The sequence below is a fragment of the Mauremys reevesii genome, linkage group 8 (genome assembly GCF_016161935.1).
Source record: "Mauremys reevesii isolate NIE-2019 linkage group 8, ASM1616193v1, whole genome shotgun sequence".
In the NCBI taxonomy this organism is placed as follows: domain Eukaryota; kingdom Metazoa; phylum Chordata; order Testudines; family Geoemydidae; genus Mauremys; species Mauremys reevesii.
Window position 1 is genome coordinate 13,479,333 of NC_052630.1, and position 14,736 is coordinate 13,494,068.

The 14,736-nt window shown below is 42.4% G+C and overlaps 1 protein-coding gene across 2 annotated transcripts in view; it reads left to right on the forward strand.

Annotated features, from left to right (window-relative positions):
- The window catches only part of FSTL4 (follistatin like 4), an 817,110-nt gene that overhangs the window by 795,764 nt on the left and 6,610 nt on the right, over positions 1-14,736 (forward strand). For both annotated transcript variants that reach the window (XM_039485151.1, XM_039485152.1), the window contains 4 exons: positions 4,416-4,534; positions 7,665-7,814; positions 8,435-8,542; positions 11,629-11,738. In XM_039485151.1, coding sequence (XP_039341085.1) covers positions 4,416-4,534; positions 7,665-7,814; positions 8,435-8,542; positions 11,629-11,738 — 487 coding nt within the window. The remainder of the gene's footprint in view (positions 1-4,415; positions 4,535-7,664; positions 7,815-8,434; positions 8,543-11,628; positions 11,739-14,736) is intronic.

Here is a 14,736-nt window from a genome sequence, read left to right on the forward strand (position 1 = left end):
CTGTAACTTGAAGGCTAAATTAGAGAAAAAGCATCCTAAGAAGCTAATGGACTCAAACTCAGTTAGGAGACACTTGTGGCCAACATTTCATTTGATTTTGTGTGTGCATATACTGTAGTTATGTGCAAAAATGGGTATTAAGATATCTAGATACTGATTTGCACGTGCAATGGCAGTAAATGAAAAAATATCTAAGCAGTTGTGCCCCCAACTGGATATTTTACAGTTTATCCACTTGCATATGTACAAACATATATTATCCAACTGCATGCACAAATGTGGACGTTTGGGCACTATTGGGGTCTTGCATGTGTGCCTCCAAGCCACTGGAAAAATTGGCTCCTGGACTATAAAACACCTACTAAAAAGATGTGACTGTTTGGGGTTGTTTTATTTTAAAGTCCAGTCACAAGCTGGTGTTGCATTGGGTGCAGGCTTAACTTGTGCAGCTTCCACACAAGGAAGCCTAGATCATACTAGCCTACTAGCATTATGGATCAAGCCTTCACCAGTGAATAAATTGTTCTTGAGCAATTTCCTTAATGTATCTGACACAAGCATCCTTTCCTTCTGCCATCCGGCAAAGCATATATTTCCATCCTACTAGTTGAGAGTGCAAGGACCATTTCACACCCGGTCCCCTCTGCGCTATGCAAAGAGAGGATCTTATTGCATCGCTTGGCTTAGGGCTATTCGTTTTGCTTTGGCTTTGCCCTGAGGATTTTAGAGGCATAAGGAAAGTGACAGTTTTCAGTGACCTGTAGTTCTTCATCTTGGCATATGAACACCCAGAGTGTATCCACTGTCCCATTCCCTGCAGTAGTGCTGATGGCATATGTGTAAAAGCAGCAGGTGTGGGGTCATTAGAAGTGGCAGATTGTCCTGAGACAGTTCTTCCCTATTCCCAACTCGGCACCAGCTACTGTGTAATACACAATGATGGAGATTGTTTCTCCTCTGCTGAGCTTCATGTAGATTGCACTGTGGGCATTTAGATTTGCTCCATTCCAGTGCATAGTTTGCTCAGATCTGAAATTGCTGTTGAATTAAATCAGTCAAGCGTCACCTTATGTAATGGTGCATGGTTGTTTATATACTGTGTATCCCATGTTCTACCTTAAAGATCCTCGAGGGGAGGGGTGAGAAAACTTTACATGGAATAAGCAGACAGAAAAGGAATTAAAGGAATATGTAAAGTTGAATAATAGTTCTACTAAATATAGTGCAGTTACTGTAAACTGACCAGAATCAAACCTGCACATTTCTAAATTAAATTAAATTAAATTCTGAACATGTAGAGGGAGAAACAGTGCTAGTGAGATCAGATGTATTATTCATTTTCCTGAAATAACTGTGTGTTTAGAATATGATTATATAAATCTTTCCCTACATATTAGAAATTAAGTTGTAAAATATTTGATCTGCAAATTCATTCTAGAGAAAAGAGCCAATTTAGTATGATAAAACTTGGCAAAGAGAAAAGACTGGATGAGAAAGAGGGCTTTTTGTTTTGTCTGGTTTTTTACATTTTATTTTACTTATTTTTCCTTCCTGTTAAAATTAAAACTGGTGACTTAATAAACATTATTAACCAAAAGGATGGGTACAGCTGAATCCATTAAGGTGATCAAATTCTCGTGTTGTCATATTACAATACATTAGATTTTGTAGTAAACTAATGATGAGTTAATTACTGTATGTTGTGCTGCATGAAGCAAGCTTTTTGCTTTAAATCAGAGTTTAAATAATTGCAGTGGATCATTAAAAGAGGGCTATATTTTCAAAAGTTTTCATATACACAACTATAACCCAAGAAACGAGCGCACATAGCATGCTCAGCCAGTTTCACATAGAATAGAAAGTATATGCAATAATTCATGCTTTTATGTGCATGTATCTTGTACAGTGAAAATAGTGGATAGAAGAGTGGGTGGCTCAGATATAGAATTAATCATCACACTATTTTCAAAGCTGGACCAAGGGAGGACAGGGAGAGCACACAAATAATGATCAGAATTATGGATGTATATACATTTAAACATGAACGCCTCATATTACCAGTTTTAGCTATTTAAATGCTTCAATCGATTTGGATTAGAGTGAGGAAAACCATTACATGGATTGCCCCATTGATACTGATTGGACCATTACTCTGCGTAAGCCAGTCAGGATTGAGGTGCATGTTTTTGATATGACAGTTGAACTCCAAGGGTTAACTGGTGAAAAGTAACTTTTGTGTTTAAAAGCTGAATTGAAAATTACCGACCATAAGAGCATTTTAATTTAATACCCTCTAAAACCTGAAAAGATGTTATCTTCAACAAACATCTTAATGTTTTAAATAATGCCTGGTCCTGCTTCCATTGAAGTTAGACACAAAACTCACACTGACTTTAGTGGAAATAGATTCAGGACCATCATGTTAAAACATTGCAAGGTAACTAAAGTAAATTGGAAGAGTAACTCCAGATCTGCACAGAACTGAAGGCATTATCAAGCAGTGTTTTTGCTGTTAGGGACTACTAAAAGCTGGAAAGTGCATTCATATTCCTAACCAAATCATCAAATAAAATAACACTAATAATGTGCATGCAGATAATAACAGGCATCTACCACAATTGTCATAATTTATTGCATGAATGTTTTCACTTTTTAAAATGAAACTTTTATTTTACATATGCAAATTCATTCACTTATTGCACAAAGGGCCAAATTCTGCTCTCCGATACATACACTCAGTTCCCATTGAAATAAAAGGGAGTTATGTGCATGCAGTGGAGTTTTGGCTATAATGCCTGGGCAAAATGACCTGGTAATGTACTTCTGGAAAATTAGCCCTTAGCACCTACCAAGCTACTTAGTCCTTAGGTAGAGTCTGAGTGGAAATTCAATATTTATGCTTTTTTCAGAATGCATGATCCCTCACTGTGGCATCACCTTTAAGGATCACAGCTCCTGTATCCGCTTGATGCCTTAACTGGGGTATTTCTGTGATATGGTTCAGAGGCTAATCTTAAAGCATCAGATTCTCAGTGCAGCAACAAACATATCCAAAGTTAAAACGTCTCTCTACATGCAGTTGTACTCTGAAGCCAGATATCTGACACCAAGATAGTTTAGATTTAAGGAATACCCTCCCATGCTGAAATGTCATTTAAATAAATACAGCAAATATTTTATGAAATTTTCTAAAACTGTGTTAGTCCCAATCATATGTAGTTCTTACTGTAAAAATCTCCTATGATGGTTCAGGCGCCAATCCTGGAAGCACTTAATGCATATGGAGTAACACTTTAGATGTGAGTATTCCTAATAGGATTTATAGATGGTAATCTACGGAGAACTAGTCCCAGTAGTGTGAAGTTGCTCATGTTTCTAAGTGTTTGCAGGATCAGGACCTTATTTTCTATGGAACAAATTTTATTAAAAACAAAATTCTATATCACCAGTGCCATGGAAGTTTGGCAGATAAGTACACTATCAACATTATCTGAAATAACAAAGGCCATTGGAAGAATTTATTTAGCAGGTGGTTTAAAAATTTAAAGAGTGTTGGGAATCTTTCTGATTCTAGTGTTTGAAAAGATTCCTTAACCCATTTTATAAGATATTATTTTCTGCATTTGCATGTAGCTGAAGAAGAATCAAACGATCAATGTTGTAGGGCATTTCTGCTCAACAGAAATGTGAAATTATAATCTTACAACAGAAATCCACTGAGAAGCAGCCAGTTTGTCAAAAGCTCCTGGAATGCCCCAGTTTTGATAGATGAGTGCTATTGCAATGCTGAAATATTCCACATTTGTGAATTACAGTTTGCAAAATTTCAAAAATGTATTTGTTTTGGTGGCTATTTTTGGTTCATGCAGATGGTTTTAGACTACAGGATGGATTTTTTAAAATGTATTTCATGAAATAATCAAGCAACGCTTTTATTCATCTTTACAATTTGCAAATTACAAAAGGTCAAATTAATTGTAACTGTGTGACTTTGAGGGGTTATTTTGTTTGTGTGTTTTAGCTGACAGTTCCTTCTCAGTTGCATAACAGTTAGCAAGCTATTTCCAGTGTAAATGGAAAGAGAAAAAAGTCATGATTTGGCAAGGTTAGAATGTCACACACATTCAAATTCTGAGACAGATATAAGCATGGAAGACCTCAAGATATTTCCCTATCTTTGTTATTGCTGCCACCAAAGCAATGTGTTTTTGAATGTGTCTGTACCTCCTTCCTCACACCTTGAAGCCCTCGTTATGACATGAAGTTTGATTTTGTGAATGCACCAACTGCATCCAAATTACCAGTTTTTATGTAAAGTGATTTTTTTGTTGTTCTTCCAAAAATAAAGTCTAGAAATGTGGTTTTGTAGTTGTTTTAAATTCTGCTTCTTTCGCTTTGTATTTTTTTTCTTAAAGGCCTAAGTGTGGGAAACATGTTTTATGTCTTTTCCAATGATGGGATCACAATCATTCAGCCAAACGAATGTGAGATCCGAAGACATATCAAACCCAGTGAGAGGATTTTTACAAGTTATGTAAGTTTTTGTTTTGTTTTGATTTGTTGTAATGAAGTATCCAAGTCATCTGTCAGCTTGTGCTCCCTAGATCTTGTGAAGAGGATATACAGTAAGTGGGAAAAGTTACATTAACAAGGTGTCCAGTTGAGGATGTGCAAGGCGGGGATTTGTGGCAATGCAAAAGGTGAAGGAAGTTTAGCCTTGGAATCACAGAGTGTCTTGGGTCTGACTTGCCAATATCCAACACCTTGCATAGTCATTTCCAACTGTGCCAAGTGGATATAAAATTCTACCAAATCAGAACTGGGCCACAAAGCAACTAAGTCTCCCCAGCTGAGGGCTGCCCCATTGTGCCCCCCCCCAATGTAATTCTGGTGTAAATCCTTTCATGGCCCCTCTCCCCCCATGCTCTACAGCCTCCGGGTGCAGGTGGTGAGGGAATGTTGGTGGCAGGACAGGGCATGCAACTGGAATAGTACTGTGTTCTGTGTATTCTTAGCTGGCAGATGACCACTTGAGATATGGCTCAGGAATCAGGGAGCCACAACCAGCTGCTTTGCAATCCCTGTCACAGTTGCACCCAGGAAATACTGAGCTTTGGGCCTAAATCTATGCAAGGGTTGGTACTTCCACAGTACTTGTTCAATATAGTTCTTCTTCAAGTCCCTATGGGTGCTCCACTTCAGGTCCATATGCATCTGTGCAGCCCTTGTTCAGAGATGTTCAGTTAGCAGCGTCTGTTCAGCCCATATATGTGCCTTATGCCTCCTCATGCCAATTGCCGAAGCTATATAGGGGTGTGCAGGTGAACCACCATCAGTTCCTTCTCAGCCACCTCAGTCTGAGGTAGAACTCTACCATGTCTACCTGGAGCAATGCCTTGGCTTTTGTAACATTTCTGTAGTGGTTAGATAGTTTTTATAGTTAGATAAATAGTGAGAGGATTGTTTTACTCCTTTTCTTCTTGGGGAGACTTTTTTTTTCCTGGTAGAGCATGCCTGGCTTGCCAGGTTTCACACTTTGTCTCTCCTGCCAAGAGATTATACCTGTGAGTGACAGCCACACTTAAGTGTGTTCATTCCTTGCAGGAGTCCCACATCTCCCAGAAGTGCAACTTCTGCCTGGCCCTCAAATCCAGGGGAAGGAAAAACAGGGAGATTAAACTCAGACTGCTAATGAGGAAATTCTAGGGGTGGTTTAGAACAATTTATTGTCCAGTCAGAGACACCTTGGACACATAGGTGACAGTTCCTCTACAAGTGAGAAACTCCTTAGACCGGTGGAAGAACCAACTCAACATCTGTGCAGATGTTCCTTTCTGTTAGCCAGCCCCATCAGTGACTTTAATGACAGATGCATCGCTGTTGGGATGCGGAGCCCACCTCTGTACCTGCACGAATCAAGGCAGATGGACAACTCAAGAAACCAGTCTCCACATCAATCTGTTGGCATTCGGGGCTGTCGGGGCTTGCCTTCATTTCCTACCCTCATAAGGGGCAAATCAATCAGGGTCATGACGGACAATGTATCCTGCACATTCTATATCAGCAAACAGGGAGCAGGAAGATCTCCCTCTCTGTGCCCTGAAGTCATGAAGCTATGGAACTGGTGCATAGCTCATCAGATCCGAATCTCAGTGGTCTGTCTCTGAGGTATTCAGAACACCACAGCCAATGTCCTCAGCAGACACCTCTTGCACGTCTACAAATGGGAGCTAGACACTCAAGTTCTCCCCAGCATATTCCTAAAATGAGGACTTCCAGAGGTGGATTGCTTCACCACCTCCAGGAACAGGCAGTGTCCTCTTTTCTGCTCAAGAGAGGGTCTGAGCCACCACTCCTTGGGAGAGGCCTTTCTTCTATCTTGGAAGAACTATCTGGTCTATGTGTTTACACCAATGTTACTGATATTAAGGGTGATAAACAATATCAGGCAGGACAGAGCCAGAGTTATTCTAATAGCGCTGACCTGGCTAAGACAAGCTTGGTACCTTTACCTGCTTCACCTGTGTGTCCAACTGTCATTCAAGCTCACAGCCATTCCTCATCTCCTGTCACAGGATGCAGGTCATGTGCTTCTTCCCAACCTAGTGGTTCTCCGCCTCAGGGCATGGCTCATGTTGCTAGACTCTTCCTGCTCTACGGAAGTACAGCAGGTATTACTGAACAGTAGAAAGAGGTCAACCTGCGCTATTTACCTGCAGAAATGAAATAGATTCTTCAATTGGTGATGGTGTTGCTGCCTTCTGCCTGATTTGGTGCATCCTGGATTATCTGTTGGATCTAAAGAAATTTGGGTTATCAACCCAAGGTCCTTCTGGCTGCAATATCAGCCTTTCATCTTCTAGTAGAAAGATTCTCCATATTTGCTCATCTGGTATCATGTAGGTTTATTAAGAATCTGGGGAATCTGTGGTCTGCAACCAGATTGCAGGCAACATCTACGGCATTACTGAAGACTGTACCAATATCTGAAAAATGTTGGGCCACTACATGGAGAAGCAGCATTACAGACAATATAGCAAATGACAGATCCTGCTGGCTCTAATAATGTGTAGTCCCACAGACAAAAGACCCAGATGTGAATAAGGTCAACAAGATCGAGCCCACACTATATGATACTTTTATAAAATGCAAGATGTTTCCAGGTTGGAGTTAAGGAGACTATTGGACTCTTCTGCTGCTACTCTAAATGCACAAAGACCTGAGAGCAAGATTTCCTAAAACTGAGAATGAAGGCGATAGGAACAATGCAGTGCAATAATTCACTAAAACATAAATCACTGTGTTTTAAACCCAAAATGAGATTTATATTGCTAATAAATGTTGACAGCACTATAAGTCCTCTTGTACCAAGGGATACTTCAAAAGATTCTGTTCTGTGCAGCATCATGGTTATTTGAATATAAATGGGATCTTGCAGCAAGCTCCAGTTGCTCAGTCTCACTGGGATAGATCCAGACTACAGTGTGCTACCTAATACAATAATTATTTCATGTTTTCCAGGTAAAAAGTTGGAGGGGGGAAATAATTTAGGCATACGATAGTCCCCACGGATTTTTTTGTTCTACGATTCCAGGCTAAAGTGCAGGCTGCTTAGAGCATAGCCCCTAACTTGCACAAATTAAACCTATTCTTCTCTCTTTCAGGAAGAGATCTGTCCGAAAGTTGAAGGTGGACCTGTTCAGTCCTGCCTCTGGGCTTCAGCTGTCAATGTCAGAGACAAGTATATTTATGTGACACAGCCCAAGCAGAACAGACTAATGATCATTGATATCCAGACACAGAAAGTCATGCAGGTACTGACCAGGAGAGCTATTTATTCAGTGATGGCAAAGAGGCTTTGATATGCTAAAGAATTAGGTACCTACCCAGTGAACCTGTGACCTAGCTCATGTGTCGGACAGATGTACTATTTTCACTCTCATCGGGGTATACTGTGTCATTTGCCATGCTATAACCTCATCCTTAAAAAACTGCTTGATGGCATGATTCTCATAGTCCTAGGACGACGTCTGCAGTCATGTTTGCAGCTACCTAGAAAGTATTTCTCACCTATACTTACTGGGTCAGTTTGTGACCTCAGTTATAACCAGATTGCCCAGGTTTAACAGAAATTGGCCCCTGTAGATAGAAGTTGTGGTGTGAGATGGACTGTTGTCTGCTTAGCCAGATCAGGGGACTGGAATCAGGATACCTTATTTCTATTTCTGGCTCTGTCACTGACTCACAGTGTGATTTTTTTCAGCTAATTACAAACTTTGTGCCTCCATCTTCCTAAAGTGCGGGGGGTGGAAGTGGATAATGGATTTCAGGGGAACGTTCACAGTAATCTTTGTAAACAAATGTTAACATAAATAATGTTCACAAGCCACCTTCACTTCACTAAATATCAATACAAATATTTGTTTCTTTGAAGTCTATGGATGTTGACCCCCTACCAGCCAAATTACATTATGATAAATCACATGACCAAGTCTGGGTCCTTAGCTGGGGGAACATGCAGAAGTCCCATCCAACACTGCAGGTAAGTGTTGTGTAACGTTAACATTTTACCCTCTCTTTCTCTTAGCAGCACCACTGGCTACTGATAACACTTTCTGTCTCGAATTTAAGCTGGTCTTTAGTTGCATAGTCATTGTGCATTATTTCTCCCCCACCTCTCTTACAGTTGAATCTGGTTTTGAGTCACTGTCAGGCACAAAGCAGAGAATATGTTGTAAACCAGTAGTGGGAGTGTGTTGTTACCATTGTCCATTTTGTTTTTAAGACTGATGACAGAGCCAAATGCCACAAATGTATGCAGAAAGAGCTGAGGTAACTGAGAAAAATACAATCAAACAAAGCTCATAGTGATTTTTGCTGCCTGATCAGCGCCTCCTTTAAAACAGCACTGGTACAAAGTGGTTGTAAGGCAGCTGTAAAGGATACCCCTCTGGTCTAGGTGGTCTCTACAGCAGGCACAGAACCAACTCAGCCAGCTCATGACCCATATAGCATGATCCCTTGGAGCAGGGAGCAAGTTTGGGGAGGGCCACCGACGTTCTTACACGCTGGGTATTCCCTTTTAGTATAACAGGCCATAGGGATCATTTTATCTGGGCTGGACGGCCCTCAGCCAGCTCTGATCTGTGCCAAACCAGCTCTAGAAGAGGCGCAGAATTAGCCCAGCACAGGATGTCAAGGAGGATGAGATAAGAATGCAAAGCATTTTGTGGTATTGTGTGGAAAAGGCACTATATATAAAAATACACTGTACTGTAGTTTTATAGTTCCTTCAGAACTCTTTGGCCTGCATCCAAACAAGCCGGTTTCTCCTTTTTAACATCAAGGAAGGCTAGATAGTATATTAAAAACAATTAGCTATTCAGCTTTATACAGTGTGGGGCTAAGTTTTCTGCTGGTCCATTAAGATGCTGCTTATTTTCTTTGAATTCTGCTGATTTTGTTTCACTTCTTTCCCAAATCTTGAGTCTCTTTCGTGGACCAACTATGGCACACAATACACTAGTATTCTTCTTCTCCTCTCAATAAAATATATACCTTTAGCAGAGAAGGAGGTTGTGCGCTGCTTCTGAGACTTTTGTATCGAGAAATAAAAAAAAGGAGTGATAATTGAAAGCATTCTGCAAACTCAGTTTCAAATCCCTCTTTCTGAATAAAAAGGTCAGGCTGGTTTCCAAAGCAGCTCTCAGGAAGAAAGAAGCACACGCAAAGCCTCTAGGACAAATTCTTCTTTAGACACCCTAGTGCAAATGTGGAATAAGTCCATGAACCTCCATCTAGTTACTCCACGTTGATCCAGGTTTAACCAGAGTCCTACACATCCTACACCAAGCTAATACAAGACCCAAGTTTGGCCCATTCACATATACTCCCGTGTAATTGCTATTTTCGGATACCCATGATCTAGAACCTTCTGGATCTATGAAACTCAATCTTTTCCCCTTTATACATCATTGCCGACAACATCCAGATACTTAAATACTAGACAGCATTGGCTCCTAGCCCTGCATTAGGAGCAACATACAGCACTGCTGTCCTGGGAAGGAACTGAGCCTCTGCCAATGGCCTTGCCCCGCAGCAAAACACATCCAGTCGTTTTTACACTAGCCAGTGTATTGGTGGGGCAGATCCACTTGGATCCAAGGTTCTCTTCCCATCCCCCCCACCACCACCCCAGGTGGCTGCCTCTGTAATGCAGGAGGGTGGACTATGTGTTCTCACTTCACCTTTGGTCCTTGTGCAGTCGTGAAGGATTGACTTCCTACCTCCACTCCTCATAGGGAAGCAGGAAGCTTAAGAATCACAGATGCCTTTCTGGAAGATAGATATGCTTTACAAGTTGTTGGGTTAGGTACAGGAGTAACTGGATGAAATTTAAGGCCTGTGATATAGGGGAGATCCAACTCAATGATCTAATCCCCTCTTCCCATCCCCACCCCCACCCCCAGTGAATCTAGGGCTAGCTACGGACAGGTACTTGGGTGTTGCAATGCCTAACTCATAGGCACCTAGTGGAATTCTGAGCCCTGAGCTACCTGCCTGGACTACCCATGCATTGCATAGGGAGAGTTAGGTGCCCAAGAAAGAGATTCTTCGGAGCCAGCTGAGCAGCTTGTCCTTAATTTTCTCCCTCTTCAGAAATCAAGGGTTTATCAAATAAAGCTATGCAGCCTATGAAGGGGCTGCTATTGTTTAGTTGTTACTCGTTTATGAGAAAGCAAATGTACAATACTGTTTCTGGCTTCATGAAAGCACTCTGCAAAAATTGGCATTTTTTTCAAACAATTTAATTGGAAGAAATCGAAATGGCATGACCAGAATGTTTGAACTAAACCTTTTAAGATTGTAGCACATCCTGTAATTAATTATTTAGCCATAAATTCAAAAGAACTCCTGTTAGTATGTCACATTAGCAAAAACTTCTAATGAATTGACCTAAATCATCTTGACCCAAACCAATCCCAGTAAACAATTTCTGTATTTAATATTTTAATTGTTTAAAATTTCTACCTCCTCATTTTTCTGGGGTTATAAGGGAGATGATAAATCAGAGTTTCCATGGCAGCAGAAGGTTTGCTTTGTTCTGAAGGACAGCATTTCGAGAGAGTGCCTTTCTCTGCTCTTCCATGGATTTTACACGGTGCACTAGATGGGTGAACATTTATGTTCCTTCAAAGTGATAATTAATTTCTGTGAGTTAGCGTTAGATCATTCAAGCCAGTGAATTAACATTGTGCATTTAAGTGAGTTTAATACATATGAAATAAATGTTTACTTTAAACAGTTTGGAATACATTATTGTAGGTTTAGTGTTGTCACACTATTTCAACTTGTGCACGATTGCTTTGTCTACTGATATAAACATCATATTATGAAAGCAGAGAGAGTTGTGCACGTATCTTACAAATGTCAGTCTTCAAATGCCATTTTATTAACACTATTTTTCAAGGCAGCTACTCCAAATGCTATTTTGAAAGTATTAATCAATTTGAATCTCCTAGATGCAAGGCAAATATCTTTTTGGTGTAACGTAGTTATGTAACCTGTATTTACTTCTCTCTTTCTTCTTCTTTTCCCTATGCTCAACATTTTGTTTATTTATTGTAGGTAATATCAGAGGCAAGTTCAGGGGAAAATCAGCATATCATCCGCACGCCATTTGAAGATGTGGATGATTTTTTCATACCACCTACAAATCTTATTATTAATCACATTAGGTAAGGAATGGCCAGAATGACTTGTCGTCATCATGCTTTGTGCTTCTAGGGAACCTTCTATCTAATCAGCTTAAAGTACTACACAAACATCAATGAATGTGTGATGTGATTAAGTATTATTTTCCCCATTTTCCTGATGTGGCAATTGATGTAAGAACAGGATAAGCATATTGCCCCAAATTATTCAGCAAGTCTGTGTAGAGCCAGGAATAGAAACCTGAGGTTCAGGCTCATGCTTTAACCACAAAGCCATACTATAAGACATCTAAGATTCAAAATGTACTGCTGAGGGTATGACTACACTGCAAATTAAGGTGTGCTTGTACTATTTGTAACAGTAGCTAGCAAACACATGACAGCACAGGCTTCAGCATAAGCTAGCCATCCCAGTACAAGCCCCGAAGGACTCGGTACACATCTCCTAAGATTTATTGAGCTGAGTGGTAAAAAAAATTTATTCTCATCTGAAGTTTGGCTGTTGAATACATAACTGACCATTTGCATGCTGAAATATGTGATGTGTGTGCAGTAGCAGCGACTGCACGAATGGTGCATGCATTTAAAAAAAACCCGAGTACCGTGTCTTGTGATTACAATAATTTCCAAGGGAATTACAATTTAGCTAACAAACAACTCAAAATAATATGCATTATTTCCGAATGTGACAACTACATGTTAACTGTTGAAATCAGTGGTAAATACATAGTAACTGATTATATTGCTACCATGTTATAGCACAACTACTAATCATTTTATGTAGCCAATATAGCTCAGTTAAGCTAGTTGTGTGCCATCTTCGGTTTTTTAGAGCCCAGTCCAACAAAGCACTTAAGCACATGCTTGACTTAAAGTTAGTTGCTGGATTGGGGCTCTACTGGTGACTGCCACACTATTAGTGACACTGGTGTGACTATGTGCAGCCTTTGACCCAATGTAAATAGTTCTGCTCGCTGAAACAAACAGTAATTTGACACGTTCAACTGGCTGTTAATTCAGATAAATATCTAGAGGTTCTTCAAGTAGTGTCCCTATGGATGCGGCATGTCAGATGTGCATGTGCCCGACGCACCTTTGATCGGAGATTTTCATTAGCAGTGTCCATCTGGCCCATGCACATGCTGCTGATACCTGCGTGTCCCACACTGAGGCTATATCAGGCTGTGCAAGCGAACTGCCCTCAGTTCCTGCGTTGGGCCTGAGACAACGCTTAGTGCGTCCGCATCATGCTTGCCTCGGCCACTTGCTGAGTTCTTTTTACTTAGTTTGTTGGAAAGTAGTAGTAGTTAGTTACTTGTTATTGAAGGACTGTGTTATTTCCTGTGGGGAAAGCCTCCCTGCATAGGGCATGCCCGGTTCACTGGGGTTTAAATGTTGCCTTGTGTGTAAAGAGGCTATCCTGGTCAGCAACGGACACTTTACATGTGTTTGTTGCCCATGAGAGTCACATGTCCCACTTAAGTGTAACATCTTGTTTAGCCCTCAAATCCAAGCCATGGAAGGACCAGGAAATCAAGCTGTGACTATTAATGATGGAGTGCTCCCTTTGCCTCACTTTGGAGACAGGGCGGGAGACCTCCCCATCAGTCGTGAACTCTAGGCCCCTTCGCATCCTTGGCATTCAGGGCATGACAGGACACTATCATACTGTGTTAGAATTATTCAAGGGAGCCCCCGGACTTCAGTCAGAAACAGTCTTCAACTTCTAGGTAGCGTTGCCAAGTGTCTAATCGCACAAACCCAAGCACCCTTGCCCTGCCCCGCCCCTTCCCCAAGGCCATGTCCCTTCTCCAAGCCCTGCCCCCCTTCCTCCATCACTCGGTCTCCCTCACCCGCACTCACTTTCACCAGGCTGGGGCGGGGGTTGGGGTGCAGGAGGGGGTGTGGGTGGGGGCTCTGGGCTGAGTCTGGGGCAGGGGATTGGGGTGCTGACTCTGGGAGGGTATTTGGGTGTGGGAGGAGGCTGAGGGCTGCAGAAGAGGGTTGGAGTGTGGGAGGGGGCGGGGGCCCTGGGAGGGAGCTTGTGTGGGAGGGGGCTCCAGGCTGAGCCTGGGGCAGGGGGTTGGGGTTCAGGAGGGAGTGCAGGCTCTGGGAGGGAGTTTGGGTGCAGGAGGGGGCTCAGGGTGGGGCAGGGGGTTAGGGTGCAGAGTGCAGGCTCTGGGAAGGAGTTCGGGGATGGGAGGGGTTTGGGGTGCAGGCTCTGGGAGGGAGTTTGGGTGCAGGAGGGAGCTCAGGGCAGGGAGTTGTGGTGCAGGAGGGGGTGAGGAGTGCAGGCTCTGGCCTGGCGGTGCTTGCCTCGGGTGGCTCTCGGAAGTGGTGGCATGTCCGGCAGTGGCTCCTAGGCTCAGGGGCAGCCAGGCAGCTCGGTGCACTGCCTCCTGGCACCACCCCCGCAGCTCTCATTGGTCACAGTTCCCCGTTCCTGGCTGATGGAAGCAGCAGAGTCGGGGGCAGCGCACCGAGACCCCCTGGCCACACCTTCGCCTAGTGGCCGCAGGGACATGCTGGCCGCTTCTGGGAGCAGCGCAGAGCCAGGGCAAGTAGGGAGCCTGCCTTAGCCCTACCATGCCACCTGACTTTTTTAGTGGCCTAAAATCTCCCGGATTGGCTTCAGTAGCCTCTGGGAGATCGAGATTGATTCCAGGAGACTCTTTGGCCAAACTGGGAGGGTTGGCAACTGTACAAAGTTCTAGGTCACACAGCAGCTTTCATTTGTGACTGAACATGCAAGATTATGCCTTCGCTGTTTCTAGGGGTGGCTCAGATCAGCTTTCTTGCCAAACAGGTGTCAGTTCCTCCGCAGGTTAATTGCTACCTGGACTGGTGGAAGATTCATTAACCATAACCACGGATGCATCTCTGTCAGAATGGGGGGGCGCACCTCAATGCTCTAACACTATATGTTCACTCTGAGACCACCCCCAGATGTTCACCCCAGGAAACCACCCTCCATATCAACCTGTTAGAGTCAGAGCAGTCAGAAATGTCTGCCTTCATTTTC